Source organism: Halichoerus grypus, chromosome 13 (genome assembly GCF_964656455.1).
Source record: "Halichoerus grypus chromosome 13, mHalGry1.hap1.1, whole genome shotgun sequence".
Lineage (NCBI taxonomy): Eukaryota > Metazoa > Chordata > Mammalia > Carnivora > Phocidae > Halichoerus > Halichoerus grypus.
The window spans coordinates 77,176,322-77,199,321 of NC_135724.1; the positions used below are offsets into that span (position 1 = coordinate 77,176,322).

Consider the following 23,000-nt stretch of genomic DNA (forward strand, 5'->3'; position numbering starts at 1 on the left):
CTGCCTGCAGAGGGCTTACATTCTGATGGTGGAGACACACCATAAACAGGATAAGTCAAATTGTAGTAAATAAGATGGTGAGAAGTGCTAAGCAGAAAAAATAAAGCAGGGCAAGAGGTTAAGATATATGGTGTGTATGTGTGTGCGTGCGCGCACGTGTGTGTGTGTAGGATTGTTTAGATGTTCAGTCTCAAATAAGGTGGTTGGAAAGGCCTGAAAAGGAGATATTTGAGCAAAGACATGAAGGAGGCGAAGTGAGCCTTGTGTATGCCAGAGGGAAGACGATAATTCATGGCAGAAGGAGCAGCAAGTGCAAAGGTCCTGTGGCGTCAGTGTTGCCTGGTGGGTTTGAGGAATAACAGCATGGCTGGAATGGGATGACCAAAGGGAAAGAGTGTGAGGAGATGAGGTTTAAGTGGTAAAAGGTTGGGGGCCAAATAGTGTAGGATCTTGAAGACCATTAATTAAGACTGACTTTTACTCTGAATGAAATGGGGAGCCATTGGAGAGTTTCAAGCAGAGGAGTGAAATGGCCTGACTTTCATTTTAATGAGATCACACTGGCTGTGGGGTGGGGTGGGGGGGGGAGTTTAGATTAAAAGCAGAGGTTGGTGGTGGAGGTGAGAGGGGAGCAGGAGCTCAGTTAAGAAGCTACTGCAATAGTCCCAACAGGAGGGCGCCTGCGTGGCTCAGTTGGTTAAGCATCTGCCTTCAGCTCAGGTCATGATCTCGGAGTCCTGGGCTCGAGCCCCATGTCAGGCACCCTGTTTGGTGGGGACCCTGCTTCTCCCTCTCCCTCTGCCCCTCTCCCACCCCCTCCTCGTGCTCTCTCTCTCTCAAATAAATAAAATCTTAAAAAAAAAAAAAAAGTCCCAACAGGAGATCTGGCAGCTTGGATCAGGATGGTAGTGGTGCAGGTAGGGAGAAGTTGTATGATTTAATTTTTTTATTATGGAAAATTTCAAACATAAACAAAAGTGGAATAATAAAAGGAACCTCTGTGGACCATCACACAGCTTCCACAATTATCAAACTGAGTAAGGAAAGGGTTAAGGTCTAGGTAGGGAGAGACAGGGAGCCCCTGACTAGGCTCTGAGACTATTCCTAGCAGGCAGAAGCTCTAAGACAGGGTGAACCAGAGATAAGGGCACAGACCAGACCACCTGGCCCCGGATGTTAGTGAGTAAGTTTCTTTGGCCGCTACAGTGTAATCACAGAAAATGACCAGATCTCAAAGAAATAAGTCATGAAGGGTGTTATCAATAGTCCTTGCTCAACCCAAGACGGCCCAAGAATCTCAAGGCCACAAGCTTCCTGGTCAAGTTTTCAATAAAAGACCAGCCCTAAAAACCCTCAGTGGCAACCGGTGCGGGACCCCTCTCACTCCTGAGAACTTTTTCTTTCCGTTCCTGCTCTCACCTTCACTTAATAAACTTTCACTTCACTTCAACCTTTTGTGTCCATGAGATTCATCCTTCAACTCGGTGAGACAAGAACCCAGCAATCCTGCAACAAAACTGCAGACAATCTTTCAATTATACTCACATCCACATCTCCTCTCCCGTGTTATTTAAGCGGGAATCCTAGACGTCACATCATTTCGCTGCTTCTATTTTGAATATAAACAGGTCTTGCTAATGGATAGAATATGATGTGAGGACAAGACTGGACTCAAGGACCACTCCGAGGCTTTGGTCTTGACAACTGCAAGGATGGAATTGTCCTTAAGTGAGACAGGAAGGAAAGACTGGGAAGGGCGCAGCGTAGAATACCTCTAAGCCTCAGTATTCTCATCTGTAAAAAGGGAGAGAGGGCATCATTCCTACTCTTCCACCTAAGTTTCCGGGCAGCTGTGAGGATAGGAATCCAATGACATCGTGTCGATAGAGACTCTTGGTGTCAATGCCATGCAGATGCACGGAATTATTAATTTACTGAGGAATAGAAAAAAAAAATTTATTGAGTTGCAGAAGCAGATCTTAGTCAAGGCTTTTGGGGCAAAAAAAATACCCCACCTACTCACATTCACTCAATGAGTTGGTGTTCATTCAATTTAGGTTGATGAAATGATATAGGGGAATTTGATTTTTTAAAAAGCAGGCAGGTGTCACAGCACCCTGCAGTGTCTCTCTCTGGGGCTGTGTGAGCGCTTTTGATTCTCTCTTGCTTTGCGTGGCTCCATTCTCTGTGCGGGGGGAGGTATTTTTACTCATATGTAGACTTGAGCTTGGGCTGCTCTCTTCCCACCGCATTTCTGCTTAGACATTCACCCTCGTTTAACTATACCAGGAAGTGCTGTACTTGGTCCCACCCCCCAGGGCTCAAAATCTGAGAGGCTAAGTAAAACCAATAGATGGGAGTCTACGCTAGGTCAGCTGATCGCTCTTGGTCCAATTCGGTTTGGACAGATGAGTGAAGCTTTTGGGTCGGAGCATAGCCTGGTGTACCCACTACAGCATGGGGCGTATATGGGTGAGTGTGGGCAATCAAAGAATGAGACACAGCAGGGGTCATCCCAAACCATGTGGTCTCCAAAACAGGATTGGACTGAGACCCTCACAAAGATAATAGGGAAGAATTCAAAGTCATTCTTTGGTTCATTCGTTTCTTCAGCAAGCATGTGCTGAACATGTGCACCAGGCGGGTAGCATTCTAGACCACGGGGACAAAAGAATAAGGCACTTGTCAAGTCTCATTAGACCAGGGAGACCTATAATCCAACAAAGGAACACAGTGAGGGGCCCAAGTGCTTTCACGGAAGTTTGAATTGGGTGTAGGGGCAGGAAATGACGCGGTTGGCTGTATGGGGCTTCTAGCAATGGTTCTCAAACTTGAGCACGCACCAGAATTACTTGGATGGCTTGTTAAGACACAGATTGCTGAGCCCGACCACCAGAGAACCTGACTCAGGTAAATCTGGGATAGTTGTTGAGAATTTTCATTTCTAAGACATTCCCAGGTGATGTGCTGATTCTGCTGGTCTGGGGTCCATACTTGGAGAATAATGACTTAGAGCTTTGAGTGTTGACAGATGGAAACACGAGGGAAAGGGATAGTTGAGTAGGTCACAGTGTCACGATCCAGCCTTCAGTGCTCAGGAGCTGCAAGAGTTTGGGCACATCTGGTGTGTTTTGAGAGTGATGAGGAGAGATTGAGAAGTAAGCAAGGGCTCAATTGTCAAAGACCTTGAATGTCAAGCAAAAGAACTTGAACTTTATTCTACAGGTAATAGGAGCCATTGGAGGACTTCATGCAGGGATGGGTACATTCATATTTATGCTTCCGAAAATCACAGCGGTCTGGGTGGAAAGGGGTGGGTGGGGGAACAGAGCCATAGAAGTCTACATCATGTGCAGCCTGACCATGGGCACTCCTGGGGACCTGTGGCTTTGAAATGGGAGAGCTAGGTTCTTGTGTCACGGAGTTGAAGAATGAATCTCGCGGACAAAGGAGGGCGAGTAAAGTGATAGAGTTTTATTAAGCAAGCGTACAGAAAAAGCTCTCAGAGTGAGAGGGGTCCCGATGGGGTTGCCACTGAGGGCTTGTAGGCTGGTTTTTTTTTTTTTAAAGATTATATTTATTTATTTATTTATTTTTAATTTTAAAATTTTTATTGTTATGTTAATCACCATGTTAATCATCATTAGTTTTTGATGTAGTGTTCCATGATTCATTGTGGGCTGGTTTTTTATTGAGAACTGACTGGGAAACTTATGACCTTGAGTTTCTTGTGCCGTCTTGGTTTGAGCATGGACTATTGATAACACCCTTAATGACTCACTTCTTTGAGGTTTGGTCATTTTCTATGATACTGGAGCCGCCAAAGAAAAATACTGCCGACCATCCCAGGCCAGATGGTCTGTTCCCTTATCTCTTGTTCACTCTGTCTTAGTGCTTCTGCCTGCCAGGAATAGTCTCAGAGCCTAGCCAGGGACCCCCTATCTCTCCCTGCCTATACCTTAACCCTTTTCTTACTCAGTTTCTCTTCACGAGTATGATGGTGTCACAGTCTTTGATCTGCAGGTCTGAGAGGCTGCGGTGATTCCGTAGTATCCGATTCTGGAACTTTAGTACCTGATCCTCCACGTAAGGTCCTCCACCTTCCTCAATCTTTTCTTTCAAGTCACGGATGGAGTCCTCAGGGTGGATGGCATAAGGCTTGCTCTGACCACTAGAGTCCTTCACGAAGACCTGGATCTCAGGAGGGAAGGTCTCCAGCACCCGGACGCTCACCTTAGAGAAGATCCCATAATATGCTAATGTCTGCCGGCTGCTGAGCAGATGCCGCTCCCCTCCCGGCTCCTGGAAGGAGAGACGCTGTTGCCCACTGAAGCCCCACGTCCTCTTGATCTCGGCTTTCATCTTCCAGATGGGACTGTAGGGGTTCACTGAGAATATCCAGGCCTCCTCTCCTGCCTTTTTCACCATCACCTGGACATCCCTTGCTGGCTGGAAGGATAAGGATGTCTCATGGTCATGGCTGTTGTCTCCAAAGCCTCCCCTTTCTGCCTAGTGACGATATAATCTATTGCCTACCAAGATACTTAAGGTAGGAAAAGGTGCTATCGATAATTATCTCAGCCAACAGGCATAAACTGGAACTGTCCCAGGCAGAGCAGAACATTTGGTCATCTTAGGCTTACCATTGGGTCACCTGACTCACCTGACTTGCCTTCTGACTCACCCTGATTAGAGTAACAACCGGCAACAGTTCTTGAAATAACCACTCCTCCTATGTGAAACTATTTTAATGAGTCCCAATCTGTCACATGGGGATAACATTAGCACATATTCCATAGGTACATCATAGGGCTGTTCTAGGTTAAATCATTCAACAGATGGAGTCACAGGGACATATGGTCAAGGATATTCATGTAATAGCCAAAGTCTGGAAGCAGCCTAAAAATCTTTCAGTGGGGCAGGGATCCTAAAAGAGAAGGTGCTTTCCTCCATTGGATCATGATACAGCTGTTAATCCAGGGTGACTCGATATCTAGGGCAGTCCACATGTGTGTCCCTTGTCCTGGCATAATGAGCATCACCCCATTTCATGCTCAAAAATATCCTGGTTTGGACTTTATGTTATATGGTCACGCCCTTTTAGGTCTATAGGTGTGGATATGGAATTGTCTTTCTGATAATTTAATTGAGTAACACAAATAGCCTAATCATTTAAGTAAATAAAAGTAAAAAGGCAAAAGAGTCAGACAGGAATGTGCTAGTGTGTGGGTGGCATATCTATACACGGAAGGAGATGCAGGACATTGATAAGTGGATGTTGGGGAGAAGGTGGTACCGTGAGCCTGGGGATCAGGATTGGAGGGCAACCTACTTTAGTTGTGTGTTCTTTCCAACAGTTTGATTTTTTATTCTTTGCTGAACATGTGTGTTACTTTTTCACAAAACAATAATATTAAAAAAGGTGATGGGGAGGGTTCTTAGCAAGAGTTGGAAGACTGTTCAGTGAATCTTGCCTCGTGGGAGCCTCCCGATCCGCTGGACATGCCAGTCAAAGGGCCAGGGCTGGGTGGTGGGTCCTTCCCATGCATGAGTCATCCACCTTGCTGAAGCTGCTGCAGATCTGCCTTTGAGGCAAGCCTCAGGATTTCCCTGCGGGCTATGAAATGTGGGACTGGCAACAAGATTTCTCAGGGAGTAGCAGGTTAGGGAAATGAGATCCCTCTGTTGCTGATAGCAACATCCTGGTCTTTGAACCCTGGATTCCTACATAGTGTTCAGACCCAGAACTCCCGTGGTCGTGTCGGGGAAAGCCGTGCACAGTGGGGTCGCACAAGTGACGTTGCTGTCTGCAGTGGAATCCAGTGCTCCTTACTGATCATTTCTGGAGCATCTATTAAATCTCTCTCTCTCTCACTTTTTAAATAAACCTTACTTTTAAATTTTTTTAGTAATCTCTACACCCAACACAGGGCTCGAACCCACAACCCTGAGAGCAAGAGTCGCATGCTCTTTGACTGAGCCAGCTAGGTACCTCTTAAATCTCTTTTTTGGACAGCAAGAAGTTGAGCTTTCAACAACCCATAATAGGGAGAATGTTACCCCACAGGGTGTATGTATGTGATAAATTCTTTGATTACATCTCTCTAATGGTTACAGAGCAGGGCAGAAACTGACTGCCCATTTCACGGATGAAAGAACTGAGGCCCAGATTCTTAGAGCAGAAGGGGAAGACTTGCACGCCTGGTTGGCTGGGACATCTCCATGGAGGGGGATGTTAACCTGTCCTGGGGTCTTAGAGGTGCTGTGGCCAGAAGTTGAGGGGATTCACCGGTGTGTGTGTGTGTGTGTGTGTGTGTGTGTGTGTGTGTGTGAAGTAAGGTCAGCAGTGAGTTGACTGAGGGGTGGGGGTGATCGTACCTGTACATGCCAGCCCTGGCTGGGGTCTTCAGTCCAGCAGCAGGCCTGCCTCAGGCAGCGAACAGCCTCTCTGGCCACCAGGTCCCATCTCTTTTTACTTCCCAGGTTGTTGGTAGGATCAGCTGGGTCCAGGATAATGGCCTGGGAGAAAGAAAGGGAGTGGATCTCCAACACACTTAGGACTCTGGTCTCTGTCATTCAAGTCTATGGGACTGTGCATGCCTCTGTGTAGGGAGGCCTTCCTGCAACCAAACCTCTTGGTTCATGATTAGAGGTGTAACCCAAGTTGGCCCAATCAGAGTGAATCTCGGGGATTCTGCTTAGAAGGCTAGGGCAAAGGTGCTCTCCCTGTTGTAGTGGAAGGGATGAGTGCAGATGAGAAGACTGGAACTGATGTATTCATGTTAGCCTGAATTCAAAGGCAAAACCCAGGGAAGGGCAGGGCTGAGCGATTTCACAGAATGGGACCCTGATGAATTAGCGAACATCTGGATCACACCATACCTGAAGCTTCATTTATCCTTGGACTTCTCAGTTACAAAAGCCAGTAAATTCCCCTTGTTTAAAAAACTGTATGAGTTGGGTTTTCTGTTCCTTGCTGCTGAAAATAATGCCACCCAACACACTCACCTGCATTCCTTCAACTGCTGTTTGAGATAGATTCTGACAGTCTCATTTTGGAAATCATAGTACTTGGTCCAATATATGCAGATGTTTTCATAATCTATGAGGAGTTCCATCACAGCTCTAAACCCTTCACCCAGGTTGAAGTTGTCGCTTTTGTCTGTACCCATTTCCCAGGCATAGATGGTCAGTAGCTCCAGAGCATATTTTGGGGGCAATGCTGTGTTTCGATATTTAGGTTTCAAGTACTGCGGGGTTGGGGGGAAAGGGGGGAGAGAATAAATATGAGATGCTATCCTGGAAATTGAGAATTTCCAGGTTTCTCTGTTTCCAGATCCCAGTAATACTTTGTCAATTTAGGGAACGCCTGGCTGGCTCAATTGATAGAACATGGGACTCTTGACTTCAGGGTTGTGAGCTCAAGCCGCCTGTTAGGTGTAGCACTTGCTTAAAAATAAATAAATAAAAATCATAAAGAAAAGAACTACTTTGTCAACTTCATTTTACATCTGGATTATGCAGCATGTCCATGAAATTTGAAATGGGTCTAGCAGCTTGGTTTCTAGATGGATTACATCCTGCAGCCATCAAAATTTCAAATTGAAGCCTCTCATGGACCTTCTGGGCCTCATCAATCTATGTTTTTGAGTTGGAATGGGGGAGGCAATGCAATATAGTGAATATAGGATCTAATTAAAGAAAATAAAAACACACAGACACACTGAAAATATAACACAAAATCAGAATGAATGGAAAGATGGAGAAAGAGTAATGTGTGAAATTTTCAGTTCTCCAAAAATTAATTTAGAAATTTATTGCAATTACAGTTTGAATCCCACCAGTTTTTCAGTGGGAGAAAAATGATCTTAAGATTCAAATACAGTAATAAATGCTTAGGAAATCCAAGAAAATTGTGAGAAAGAAAAATAGAGAGGTTGGTATTTGTTTTCTCGGATATGTCTTATAAAGCAGTTGTCACAAAAACAGTATGTTTTTGGTGTCAGAATAAACAATAGCTAAGTGTAACAGAATGGCTAGCCCAGAACTAGTTCCCAGTAGATACAAAAACTTAACAAAGACTGACAAGGGTGATGCAAGATGGGAAAAAAATGCATAATCCAACAAATGATGCTGGCACAATTTGTCCACCATCTAGAAGAAAATAAGCGTGATCCTACTGTTGCACCAAATACCAAAATAGTTTACAAATGGAGTGAAAGGATATATGAAACATAGTAGAAAAAAATTAAAAGACCACCTACACACTGTGAGCAAGATAGAAAACCCACAACCTAGAAAAGTCAGACCTATTTGTGTGTGTGTGTTTTTAAGTAATCTCTACACCCAATGTGGGGTTTGAACACATGACCCCAAGATCAAGTCTCACATTCCTTCAACTGAGCCAGCCATCTGCCCCTCTTTGTGTATTTTATTTAAAGATTTATTTATTCATTTTAGACAGACACAGAGAGAAAGATCGAGTGAGCATGGGGAGGGGCAGAGGAAGAGGGAGAGAGAGAATCCTCCAGCAGACTCCCCGCTGAGCACGGAGCCTGACTGGGGGCTGGATCCCAGGACCCAAGACCTATGACCTGAGCTGAAGTCAGGAGGCTGCCCCTCAACTGACTAAGTTACCACCCCTTAGTGTATTTTAAACATTAGAAATAATTATATTGTCAGAGATACTATAATTAAGGTCCATAGAGGAGTGATCTATTGGTGAAAACATTTGCAACACATGAGAAATAATAGTAAATATCTACATAATTTACAAAAAGGCCTCAAAACTGGTAAGAAGACAAAAGACCCAATGGAAAAAGATGCAAAATACGTTAACAGGTTAACTCCCCAAAGTTCAACTCCAGAGGTCTCATTTTGGAAATCATAGTACTTGCATAGTACTTTACATTTTTGCAAAGGGGGGGCATGAGCGGTGTGAACAAAAAAAGAGGAATGAAGGCATAGTCTCCAAAAATGTTTTTGGTGTCATTTCAGGCGTTTCATGTGAATTTTACCTTCTTTTTTATACTTTTTTTTATTATTTGAATTTTTCACGAGCCCAATGTAATATTCAAATAACCAGAAAAAGTGATTATTATGAAAATTATTATTATTATGAAATAAATTATTATTCTAAAAACTAGCCTTGTTGATTAAGAGCACACAGCTGGGCACCTTTGTGTTCAAATCTCAGCCCAACTTTAGCCCTTGAGCCTCAGTTTTCTCATCCCCGAAAGGGGGCTAATGTATAATACCTACATTACAGAGCTGTTGGAAAGGGGGAGAAAAAATATGCAGAGCACTCAGTATAGATCACGGAAGACAATTAATGCTCAATAAACAGTAGCTTTCTTCTCATTGCTGTTATATGAAATGCCTGAGGTCTGAAGTCTGTGGAAAATCACACTGGTGGGTCGCCTGAGGTGGCTCAGTCCCTTACGCATCTGACTCGATCTTGGCTCAGGTCATGATCTCAGGGTTGTGAGATGGAGCCCTGCCTTGGACTCCTCACTCAGCTGGGTGTCTGCTTAAGATTCTCCCCGCCACCCACCCACCGCCCCAAGCAGGCACTTTCTTTCTCTATATATATAAAAAAGGAGGGGCGCCTGGGTGGCTCAGTTGGTTAAGCGTCTGCCTCCGGCTCAGGTCATGATCCCGGGGTCCTGGGATCCAGCCCCGCATCGGGCTCCCTGCTCAGCGGGGAGTCTGCTTCTCCCTTTGCCCCTCACACCGCTCAGGCTCTCTCTGTCCCTCTCTCTCTCTCAAATAAATAAATAAAATCTTAAAACAAAATGTTAGCAGGCGCCCGCCCTCTTTCTTGTCCCTGCACCTCCCAGCCCGGCACCTCCCAGCCCCGCAGCCCGCCGGCCCCGCAGCCTGCAGCCGGCCCCGCTCCCCCCAGCCCCGCTCCCCCCAGCCCGGCTCCCAGCCCCGCACCTGCAGATACCAGTGCTTCACCAGCCGCAGGAGGCCCTTTAGCTTAACAGGTCGACTTTTCACAAAGTGTCTCTGCAACTCTGTGAAGCTTGGCGAGAACTCTCCAGGCGTGCCACCACTGGTTATTAAGTCTTCATAGATTTCCGGTGAGGGTTTAGAGTCCGGGCAAAAATGTCCTGGGAGAGAAAAGGACCTGGTTCAAGAAAATCCACCCTCTGAGGAGAGGAAGTTGGGAAAAAACTGGTAGGTGTAGAGGGCTCATAAATTATCTCGGGCAGTCCTCACTACTGCATTCTTTTTCCCATTTTATATCAAAACAGGTGGAAGTTTATGGGGTTTGGTAGCCTCCTCAAAAGTCACAGAGATTTTAAATAACTGGCATTGGCCAAAGACGTACCATGTGTCAGGCACTGGGCGAAGCTCATGGAATCCTTAGAACAGCTCCATGAAGTAGGTAACATTACGTGGAACCATAAGGAGTGCCATTTTTGTGGATCAAACCTGGTCAAATATTGTCAATTTCCTATGGTTCAACCTGATATTATCCCATTTAACAGGTTGGTACATTGAGTCTTAGAGGTGTTAGATACCTTACCCAAGAACACAGTAAGTCTTTTTTTTTTTTTTTTTTTTTTAAGATTTTATTTATTTGACAGAGAGAGACAGCGAGAGAGGGAACACAAGCAGGGGCAGAGGGAGATGGAGAAGCAGGCTTCCCACTGAGCAGGGAGCCGGATGTGGGGCTCGATCCCAGAACCCTGGGATCATGACCTGAGGGGAAGGCAGACGCCTAACACCTGAGCCACCCAGGTGCCTCCATGGTAAGTCTTAAAGCCCAAATTAAAAGACATTAAGAGCCCTGTTTTTAAAATGACTCCAATCTAATGCTAACCCCAAAGATCTTGAAGTGCTTGCTTGCTCTGGTGTTTCCCAGAGGGTCAGAGAAGAGTCTCCTCCTTGGGCTGGGTGGGAATCCAGAAGTCCCCTATCTCCCCAACATGGGACATGGCAGCACATGAGTTTATGGAAGGACTTAACTTCAAGATACAGCTCTAGTTGCAGCCCTCCAGAGAAAAAAAGCAAACTACTCTTTCTCCCCTGGTTTCCACTTTCCTAAACCTCCCCCAAGGCCAGGTTGGTGAAGGGCCCCTGACTAGTTTCTCTGGTCCCAAACCCATCATTGTCTTTACTCAGAGCATCATAGGCCGGGAGCACATCCACTCCAATGGCTTCACTGTTCCTCCTGGGCTGGACCTGGAAGGACAGGGAGCGGGGGACCCTGCTCGTCTCTCTCCGCAGGACCATGGTGATGCTGTAGGCCAGGTTCCTGCTGTACTGAGTCAGTCTCTTCTCGATGAAGCTGATGATCAATCCGCGGTGCTCTGCCTGGTCTTGGAAGCTGGGGAAACAGCTCAAGAACAAGACCAAGTCCACATCGGAGCTGTAGTTCAACGTCGTTCCCTTCCCAGAGGAGCCACCCTGTGAAGGAAATTAATGTTGAAGCTTCACCTCCCTTGGAGCCTGAAGCTTTGAGGTCGGGGTGAAGCCAGAGGCACCCATATTAGGCTGTTTACGTAGGTGCCAAAAGGAGCCCTTGGTCTCCTCCATACGTGGTGGACTTTGCTGACCTCATCTTTTCATTGATTTAGACAAAATAAGTACATGATTAACTATTCAAAGGATATAAATGAAATGTAAAACTCCACTGCACCTGAGGCCTTAAGCTCCTTCTGCAGAGGCACCCATAGTTACCAGCTTGTTATAGATCATTCCAGAGACGTTTGATGCCTAAACCCATGGTGTCCAATATGGTAGCCAAGAGCTACATGTGGCTATTTACATTTGAATGAGATGAAATTTATAAATTCAGTTTCTCAGCCATACTAGCTTCAGTTCAAGTGCTCAACAGCCACCCACAGAGAGTGATGGGCAGCGCGTGTGTAGAACGTTTCCATCACTAGGAAATTCCTATTGGACAGCTCTGGCCTAGACAGACATACTTTTACATATATATTTTGTATATACATCTTGTGTGTGTATGCACAAATATATTTTTTGGACATTGTGTGTGTGTTCCTGTGTGTATATGCAAGGATGCTGGAAACATACTGCCTCGGTAGCATACGTGTTCATAGAATGAAGCCCAGCCGTAGCCTTGAAAGGTGCATCATAAATCTTTCCTCCTGGATAAGAAACAAGCAAGAAAAGGAATTTAGATGTCATGGATAAGCATCCAAATTCATGGACAAGGTGATGATGGAGTTCCCCCATTAGAGGGGGACTGAGGATGATGGAAAGTCCTGCCTGCCCTTAGTTCATTTGCAAATGATCTTCCTTTTGCCTGGTCCTTTCCCCTACTTAGTGCTGATGCCCTTGCAGAGAATCAACTAGAAAACTACATGTTCCTAATATTTGGTCAAAAGAAATCTCAACAAGAACAGCAGAAATTATTCCCTCTTTATCCAAAGTGTAGAAAGGCAGACACTGTCCTGGGGAATGCTAGTTTTAAAGACTCCCACATTTCAGTGGTTGTTGCTAATGCCTGCAAAGCACCTTCAACCTCTAAATCCCCGCAGTTCTGAGGGGCTGTCTCTGCTCCTTGTCTGGATAAGTAACACTGAAATGAACATGTCCTCTGAGGAAGGATACCTGGGGGTCTCCTTTAGGAGGCAGGGAAGGGGGCTGGCCCTTCTCCCCTCTCCCATATACAATAAGTTGTTTTTTATTTTGAAATAATTATAGATTTACAGGAAGATAGTTTAGAGAGGTCTGCTGGGCTCTTCATCCAGTTTCCTCCCAGGGGTCACATCTTATGCAAATATAGCCAGGAAATCAACACTGATACAATGTATGGAGTTCTAAGACATTTTATCATATGTGTAGATTCCTATAGTCACCACTGAAATCAATATATAGAACTATTCCATTCTATTTTCTCCTTCAACTCCTTTAGAGTCCCACCCACCTCCCTCCCCAGACCATCCCCAAACCCTAGAAACCACTAATCTGTTTTCCATTTCCATAATCCTGTCATTTCGAGATTGAAACAAATGCAATCATACTGTATGTGACTTATAATTTTTATTTATTTTTATTTAAATTCAATTAACATATAATGTATTATTGGTTTCAGAGGTAGAGGTTAGTGATTTATCAGTCTTATATAATACCCAGTGCTCATTACATCATGTGCCCTCCTTAATGTCCATCACCCAGTTACCCTATCCCCCTACCCCTCCCCTCCAGCAACCCTCAGTTTGTTTCCTGAGATTAAGAGTCTCTTATGGTTTGTCTCCCTCTCTGATTTCATCTTGTTTCATTTTTTCCTCTCTTCCCCTATGATCCTGTTTTGTTTCTTAAATTTCACATATCAGCGAGATCATATGATAATTATCTTTCTCTGATTGACTTATTTTGCTTAGCATAACACCCTCTAGTTTCATCCACGTTGTTGCAAATGGCAAGATTTCTTTCTCTCTTTTTTTTTTTTTTTTTGCTGGCTGAGTAGTATGCCATTGTATATATATACACCACAACTTCTTTATCCTTTCATCTGTTGATGGACATCTGGGCTCTTCCCATAGTTTGGCTAATGTGGACATTGCTGCTATAACCATTGGGGTGCAGGTGCCCCTTCGGATCACTACATTTGTATCTTTGGGGTAAATACCCAGTAGTGCAATTGCTGGGTTGTAGGGTAGCTCTATTTTCAACCTTTTGAGGAACCTCCATATTGTTTTCCAGAGTGGATGCACCAGCTTGCATTCCCACCAACAGTGTAGGAGGGTTCCCCTTTCTCTGAATCCTTGCCAACATCTGTCATTTCCTGAGTGGTTAATTTTAGCCATTCTGACTGGTGTGAGGTGATATCTAGCCTTGTATCTCCCTGATGCTGAGTGATGGTGAGCATTTTTTTCATGTGTCTGTTGGCCATTTGTATGTCTTCTTTGGAGAAATGTCTATTCATGACTTCTGGCCACTTCTTGATTGGATTATTGTTCTTTGGGTGTTGAGTTTGATAGGTTCTTTATAGATCTTGGATACTAGCCCTTTATCTGTTCAGGTTTTCTATTTCTTCCTGTTTCAGTTTTGGTAGTTTATACGTCTCTAGGAATGCATCCATTTCTTCCAGATTTCCTAATTTGTTGGCATATAGTTACTCATAGTATGTTCTTATAATTGTTTGTATTTCTTCAGTGTTGGTTGTGATCTCTTTTGTTCATGATTTTATTTATTTGGGTCCTTTCTCTTTTCTTTTTGATAAGTCTGTCCAGGGGTTTATCAATCTTATTAATCCTTTCAAAGAATCAGCTCCTAGTTTCGTTGATCTGTTCTACTGTTCTTTTGGTTCCTATTTCATTGATTTCTGCTCTGGTCTTTATTATTTCTCTTCTCCTGCTAGGTTTAGGCTTTATTTGCTGTTCTTTCTCCAGCTCCTTTAGGTGTAAGGTTAGGTTGTGTATTTGGGAACTTTCTTTTTTCTTGAGAAAGGCTTGTATTGCTATATACTTTCCTTAGGACCGCCTTTGCTGCATCCCAAAGGTTTTGAACAGTTGTGTTTTCATTTTCATTTGTTTCCATGAATTTTTTAAATTATTTAATTTCCTGGTTGACCCATTCATTCTTTAGTAGGATGCTCCTTAGCCTCCATGTATTTGAGTTCTTTCCAAATTTCTTCTTGTGATTGAGTTCCAGTTTCAAAGCATTGTGGTCAAAAATATGCAGGGAATGATCCCAATCGTTTGGTACCAGTTGAGACCTGATTTGTGACCCAGTATGTGATCTATTTTGGAGAATGTTCCATGTGCACTTGAGAAGAGCGTGTATTCTGTTGCTTTAGGATAGAATGTTCTGAATATATGTGTGAAGTTCATCTGGTCCAGTGTGTCATTCAAAGCCCTTGTTTCCTTGTTGATCTTCTGCTTAGATGATCATCCATTGCAGTGAGTGGGGTGTTAAAGTCCCCTACTATTATTGTATTATCAATGCATTTCTTTAATTTTGTTAATTGGTTTACACACTTGGCTTTTCCCAGGTTAAGGGCAGAAATATTTACAATTGTTAGATCTTCTTGTTGGATAGATCCTTTAATTATGTTATAGAGTCCTTCCTCATCTCTTATTACAGTCTTTGGTTTAAAATCTAACTTGTCTGATATAAGGATTGCCACCCCAGCTTTCTTTTGATGTCCATTAGTATGATAAATTGTTTTCCACCTCCTCACTTTAAATCTGGAGGTGTCTTTGGGTCTAAAATGAGTCTCTTGGGGCACCTGGGTGGCTCAGTCGGTTAAGCGTCTGCCTTCGGCTCAGGTCTTGATCCTAGGGTCCTGGGATCGAGCCCTATGTTGGGCTTCCTGCTCTGTGGGGAGCCTGCTTCTCCCTCTCCCTCTGCCTGCCACTCCCCCTGCTTGTGCTCTCTCTCTCTCTCTGTCAAATAAATAAATAAAACCTTAAAAAAAACCAAAATGAATCTCTTGCAGACAGACAGCATATCGATGGGTCTTACTTTTTTATCTAATCTGATACCCTGTGTTTTTGATTGGGACATTTAGCTCATTTACATTCAGGGTAACTACTGAAAGATATGAATTTAGTGCCATTGTATTACCTGTAAAGTCACTGTTTCTGTATATTGTCTGTTCCTTTCTGGTTTATGCTACTTTTGGGCTCTCTCTTCACTTAAAGAATCCCTTTTAAGATTTCTTGGAGGGCTGGTTTGGTGATCACAAATTCTTTTAGTTTCTGTTTGTCTGGGAAGCTTTTTATCTCTCCTTCCATTCTGAATGACATCCTAGCTGGAAAAAGTATTCTTGGCTGCATATTTTTCTCATTTAGCACCCTGAATATATCATGCCAGTCCTTTCTGGCCTGCCAGGTCTCTATGGATAGGTCTGCTGCCAGTCTAATGTTTTTACCCCTGTAGGTTACGGACCTCTTGTCCTGAGATGCTTTCAGGATTTTCTCTTTGTCTCTGAGATTTGCAAGTTTCACTATTATATGTTAGGGTGTTGACATATTTTTATTGATTTTAAGGGGGGTTCTCTGTGCCTCCTGGACATGGATGCCTATTTCCTTCCCCAGATTAGGGAAGTTCTCTGATATAATTTGCTCCAATACACCTTCTGCCCCTCTCTCTCTTTCTTCTTCTTCTGGGATCCCAATTATTCTAGTATTGTTTCGCTTTATGGTGTCTCTTATCTCTCGAATTCTCCCCTCATGATGCAGTAGTTGTTTATCTCTCTTTTTTTCAGCTTCTTTATTCTCCATTATTTGGTCTTCTGTATCACTAATTCTCTCTTCTGCCTCATTTATTCTAGCAGTTAGGGCCTCCACTTTTTTTTTTTTTTTAGATTTTTATTTATTTATTTGAGAGAGAGACAGACAGAGATAGTGAGAAGAGAGCATGAGCAGGGAGGAGAGAGAGAAGCAAGCTCCCACTGAGCGGGGAGCCCGATGTGGGACTTGATCCCAGGACCCTGGGATCATGACCTGAGCCGAGGCAGACGCTTAACCAACTGAGCCACCCAGGTGTCCCAGGGCCTCCACTTTTGATTGCACCTCATTAATAACCTTTTTTATTTTGACTTGATTAAATTTTAGTTCTCTTATTTTTCCAGAAAGGTATTCTGTAATGTCTTCTATGCTTTTTTCAAGCCCAACTAGTATCTTTATAATCATTATTCTGAATTCTAGTTCCAACATCTTTTGTCCATACTGATTCCATCCCTGGCAGTCAGTACTGCCTCTGGTTCTCTTTTTTGAGATGAGTTTTTCCATCTTGTCATTCTGACCAGAGAAGAAGAGATGAACAAGAGAACCAAATACTAAAATGGCAACAACAACCCCAGAGAAATATACACTAAACAAATTAGAAGAGTCCCGAAACCGGAAAAAAAAAAAAAGAGAGAGAGAGAGAGAGAGAGAAAAAATATTATCAGACAGGTGAATGGAATAGAGCAATACACTGGATAATGTGTGTATTTTGGTCTGTTTGTTAGAAAACTAGATCCCAAAATTGTAAAGAAAGAAAAATATATACGTACAAAAATAAAATTAAATACAATGAAAGAACAGAATGTAACTGTAAAAATGAAAATAAAAAGACACAGAGAAAAAAGAAAACAAACAAAAAAAGAAGGAATATAAACAGACAGGTGGACAGAACAGAACAATACACTATATCCTGAGTGTATTTTGGTCAGTTTGTTAGAAGAAACTACATCTCAAAATTGTAAAGAAATAAAAACTTGTGTGTGTGTGTGTGTGTGTGTGTATAGATAGATAGATAGATAATTAAATACATTGAAAGGATAGAATGTAACTGTAAAGATTAAAATTAAAAAAGACTTTTAACAAAAGAAAACAAAAACAAAAAAGAAGCAAAAAAAAAAGAGAGAGAGAGAATATGATCAGACAGGTTAAGAGAACAGAACCCTACCCTAGATTCTGGGTGTATTTTGGTCTGTTAGAAGAAACGGCATCCCTAAATTGTAAAGAAAGAAAAACTTGTATGTATATATACAAAAATAAAATTAAAAACAATGAAAAGATAGAATGTAACTATAAAAACGAAAATTAAAAAAGATTTTATTTTATTTTATTTTATTTTAAAGATTTTATTTATTTATTTGAGAGAGAGAGAGAGAATGAGAGAGAGCACATGAGAGGGGTTATGGTCAGAGGGAGAAGCAGACTCCCTGCCGAACAGGGAGCCCGATGCGGGACTCGATCCAGGGACTCCAGGATCATGACCTGAGCCGGAGGCAGTTGCTTAACCAACTGAGCCACCCAGGCGCCCTTAAAAAAGATTTTAAAAAGAGTTGGTAAAATAAGAAATTGGTTGAAAAAGGAAAGAGAAAAAAAATTAAAGTCGAAAGACTAAAGAATCACTGGGGAAAAGCCATGAATTCTATGGCTGTATTCCCCTAGTGCTGGAGTTTTGCAGTTCTCTTTGAACGGTAAACTTGGTAAACTTGGTCTTGGCCAGATGTTCTTGCTGATCTTCTGGGGGAGAATAAAGCTCCTGGAGAGGGAGTGTCCCCTAGAGGTTTGCCGTTTTGTTGTTCCAATCCAGGGTTTTTTTATAAACTCTTTTGCAGAACTATCTTGAGCATCCTGAGTGTGGGCCCCCTGTGGATTGGCTACTAAGCTGTGCCAATCAGGGCTTTGATCATGTACCTGTCTACCTATCAGGTTATTGTTACCATGTTGGAGACCAACTGTCTCAACTTGTGATAGTGACCAATGTTTTGTGGTTAATTGTTTTGTTTCAGGATATTTTGTTACAGAGGCTGCTAGACAGGATGCTATTGTGGTCTTGTCTAAGCTGTAAAACAGGATGCTAGCACGGTTTTGTCTTAGTTGTCCTGGCTCCCTGTTTTCTTGTTGGGGACCCTGGCCCTGACTACCTAAGTGTCCAATTAGCTCCTAACAATACCACCCCCAGGTAAGGCTTGATTTACTTAAGAAATTAGATATATGAAAATTAAGGGAAGCCTCACAAAAAGGAGTCTGAGGCCAGAGGGGGAGGCCATAGGGGGAGCGGTACCAACGCCAATTATAGGAATTGTCAATTACAGACCCCAACAGAATTGTAAACAGGAAAGAAACATCAATTACAGGCCCCAACAAGAGCCTTTAGAGCAAGAGCTAGAGAGCACGAGAGAGAGAGCACGATCGGAGGGAGGGGCAGAGAGGTAGGGAGAGGGAGGACTCCATGCTGAGAGTAGAGCCCCAGTGGGGCTCTATCTCCCCACCTCCTGACCCTGAGATCGTGACCTGAGCGGAAACCAAGAGTCCCATACTTAACCAACTGAGCCACCCAGGCACCCCTACAGGTTTTCTTAAACAAGAAACAAACACATAAATTTTATAAGAGACCTGTTATTCATATTCCACCTGTCACCCTGGCAATCAGCTGGATCCCCAATGATCATCATCATCCTGATCAGCATCATCCTTCAGATTTGTAGGATAATTTACAGTTTAAAAGCACTTTCCCCCAGTTTATCTCATCTATTCCTTACAACAGATCTGGATTAAAGAGGGGGAGTCCAGAGATGAAATGAACTCTCCCCCAAGGTCACATGGTCCCCAAGCAACAGGGCTAGGATTCAAACTCAATCTTAAGTCCCCAGGTGCTCACCTTCACCACCTTCAGCACCCTGACTTCCTGGTCTAGAACCAGCTCATCTTGGAAGCACTGTTCCCGGAAGAAACGCTCAATTCTCTGCCAGGCATCCTTCACTTCCTCCTTCCAGTTCCCCTCCAGCTGAAGGTTCTGGTCCAGGAAGGCAGACAACATATCTGCCGGGGTGTCATACAGGGTCTGAAAGAGTGACATCTCTATCAGCCCAGGCGGCCCCTCGGGATAAATTCTCCCGGCTTCCGCCTTGCCCTGTAAGGAGGGCTAGCCTTTCTGCAGAGGCTGAAGGGCTGGGGAGCACCTTCTATCCCTCCTCAGGCCCACAAGCCTGTTCCTTCCGATTCCTTCCTGCTCACGTCTTTTGGAAACCAAAAGTGAATTTGTTGAACTGTAGTTTTCTTTCCCTTTAAGGCTGTCGGGGAAAAAGGGCTGAGTGTGGAGCCAAGCGTCCTCTGCAGATCACTCACAGACTCTCAGTGTGAGCATTTCCTCCCGGGGCCTGGAGCTTGCCTCCCTACCCCCATGCCCCCTTTCCTGCTGCTTGGAGGGGAGACCCCCAACCCCTACAGGAGCTGGATTGTGTCCACCCCTGGGGATAAGGAGGTGCTGATGCCTGGGCGAGAAGGTGGGGGGCTTGGGCTGAGCTGGAGAAGTCCTGGAGCCAGGCCCAGAATGAACTGAGCTCTTTCTTTTCTAAGAGCAAGGGGAAACACACCCTTGATTTGCTGCTTTGTTCCTTAGATCCAGGTGAAGTTCCCCTTATCCCCAGGATGTCCAAAAAATAGCAGAGATCGGTGTTAGGAATTCAAAGCTGCCCTCATCCCAACTCCCTCAACAAAATGCCAGAAAGATTTTTCTTCTCTTTTTTTGTTAATGGCAAAAATAAGATTTTGCCACTCATTGAAATCATAGGTATGGAGCACGTTTGGGGAACCCATGACTATGGGGAGGAGATTGGGTTTTGGAAACACGGACATATAAGGTGTGCGGAGGGGGCAGGAGCAGCTAGCTGATGGCTGGCTGCACAGGCCAATCCAGGTTTTGTGGGAGGGATAAAATCAGAAGATGCACATAAAGTGCCAAGTCCAGAGTCCGCAACATAGGGGCTGATGTGCGGCGCCCGGGTGGCTCAGTCGGTTAAGCGCCTGCCTTCGGCTCAGGTCATGATCCCAAGTCCTGGGATTGAGTCCCGGGTCAGGCTCCCTGCTCAGCGGAGAGTGTGCTTCTCCTGATCCCTCTACCCCTACCCCCCCTGCTTGTGCTCTCTTTTGTGCTCTCTCTCTCAAATTAATAAAATCTTTACAACAGAAACAAAAACAAAACATAGGGTCTGATGTGTCAAGGATACTGTGGGTTTCTTTATGGTTTTGTTTGTTTGTTTGCTTTGCCATTCTTATTCCATCTCGTTCAAGGCAAGTATTTTTTCATTCGTACAAATTTTAATTAAAAAAAAAAGGCATCTCATCTGTATCAGGATCAATCATTTACTGCCTTTCCAGCCTCCTATTTTCCAGAAAGAAGCAATGTAATGCAGTGAAAATCAAGATTTATAAATGTGGGATTGATTTTACTATTCTCCGAATTTTGTCCTCTTCTATTACTCACTCTGCCTACTCAGATTATTGTAAGGGCTTCCAGTCCAGTCTTTATATTACTACTGGTTTTATTATTTAATACTTCCAAAGGACTAATTCACCGAGTTTCCAGGTTCCAGGGTGGTTGAGAGAATTTCAGGTGATGATGCATATCTAAAGCACTCAGCATAGTCCCTGGCATATATAAGCAATACATTAATGTTAGTAATCATTTGATTCGGAAGAGTAAGCCAACTTGGCACCCAGTTCAGTCTCAAAGCACTTTTATTTACCCTACTTTTCCCCCAAACCACTTAGAACCCACTGCTACCAATGCCCATGTTTAATTAATTAGAGATAAGAAACATAACAATAGCGAACAGTGTTAGCGCATCCCCCGATGCCTGGTACTGCGCTAAGCGCTTCAGCTTCTTTAATACTTTTAAATAAAGCTAGTGACAGTCTGCAGAAAAGGGTGCAGGGTTCCCGCTGGGGCACAGCGTACCTTCTGCAACATCGGGCGTACCTTCTGCAACACCTCCGGAAGGCCAGAGGGGGCGCTAGAGGAGCGGGTCAGCATCCCTCCTGGAGGCTGGCGGGCGCTGGTTGGACGCCTTGCGGAGGGTGCGCACATTTGGATACAGGTTTTCATTTCTCTCTGTCTCTCTCTTTTTTTCTTCCGTTTTCATTTCTCTTGAGCGTCTATTGGGAGTGGGATTGCTGGGTCACACGGTAACACTGTTTCACTATTTGACCACCTCCCGGCCGGACCATTTACTTGAGGATCGCGCTGCAGTGGATGAGGGCTCCGATGGCTCCCAGTCCTCGCCAAAGCTTGTCGTCATCATCGGTCTTTTCGATTATAAGTCACCCCCTAGTGGTTGTGAAGGGATATCTCCTTGTGGTTCTCATTTGTCTTTTCCTTAGGGCTAACCGCCTTGAACATCTTTTCATGAGCTTGATGTCTATTTCTGTATCTTCTTTGAGGAAACTGTTCAGTTCATTTGCCCATTTAGAAAAATTGGGTTTTGCAAACTGAGGGTTGCTGGAGGGGAAGGAGGGTGGGAGGAATGGGGTGGCTGGGTGATGGACATTGGGGAGGGTATGTGCTATGGTGAGCACTGTGAATTATGTTAAGACTGATGAATCACAGACCGACCTGTACCTCTGAAACAAATAATACATTATATGTTAAAAAAAAAAAAGAAGAAGAAGAAGATAGTAAGAAGGGAAAAATGAAGGGGGGCGGAAATCGGAGGGGGAGACGAACCATGAGAGACTATGGACTCTGAGAAACAAACAGGGTTTTAGAGGGGAGGGGGTGGGGGGATGGGTTAGCCCGGTGATGGGTATTAAGGAGGGCACGTACTGCATGGAGCACTGGGTGTTATGCACAAACAATGAATCATGGAACACTACATCAAAAACTAATGATGTAATGTATGGTGACTAACATAATAAAATAAAATTTTTAAAAATTGGGTTTTGTTTGTTTTACAACGATGATTTTTATACAGAGCTCCTCCCACTTCCTTTCTTTCTCTTCTTCAATCCTCTTACCCATTCTTGTACATTGCATGTTTTATCATTCTGGGTCTGAACTTGAAACGTCTTTCTTATTATAGGTCACTTTGTTATCATAATCCTTTACAAGCTTGGATTGTGATTTTTTTTTTAATCGAAGTCTTTTTATAATTGAGTGGTAGTAGTTCTTTATACATTCTAGGTACAGGTTTCTTATCAGATACATGATTTTCAAATTTTTCTCTATATTGTAGGTTGTCTTTTTCACTTTTCATTTTTTTAAAAAGATTTTATTTATTTGACAGAGAGAGACAGTGAGAGAGGGAACACAAGCAGGGGGAGTGGGAGAAGGAGAAGCAGGCTTCCCGCAGAGCAAGGAGCCCAATGCGGGGCTTGATCCCAGGACCCTGGGATCATGACCTGAGGGGAAAGCAGAAGATTAACAACTGAGCCACCCAGGCGCCCCTCTTTTTCACTTTTTAAATCACGTCCTTTGAATCACAAAAGTTTTTAATTTTGCTAATGTCTAATTTACGCACAATGGAGTCTTACTAGTTAAAAATTATTTAGACCTTAAGTCACGTTCTCATCAATATTTTGGTTCTATAAATTAAAAGCCAACTTTGAAAGGGTTAGGGAAAGATTTAAATTAGTTCTAGATCAGAAAAAGTATATCAGGGGGCACCTGGCTGGCTCAGTCGGTAGAGCATGAGACTCTTGATCTTAGGGTTGAGTTTGAGCCCCACGTTGGATGTAGAGATTACTTGGAAATGAAATCTTAAAAAAAAAAAAGTTCATTACAGACAAGTCATTCTC

The 23,000-nt window shown here is 43.7% G+C and overlaps 1 protein-coding gene across 1 annotated transcript; it reads right to left on the minus strand.

The window, feature by feature from the left end:
• Positions 1 to 3,453: 3,453 nt before the first annotated feature.
• On the minus strand, positions 3,454 to 19,486 carry LOC144379931 (2'-5'-oligoadenylate synthase-like protein 2). Its single transcript, XM_078060846.1, is given in 6 exon segments — positions 3,454 to 4,449; positions 6,379 to 6,519; positions 7,005 to 7,250; positions 9,940 to 10,115; positions 11,130 to 11,418; positions 19,087 to 19,486. Coding segments are annotated over 6 exon segments (1,524 nt in total). The 5' UTR covers positions 19,285 to 19,486; the 3' UTR covers positions 3,454 to 3,975.
• Positions 19,487 to 23,000: the final 3,514 nt, after the last annotated feature.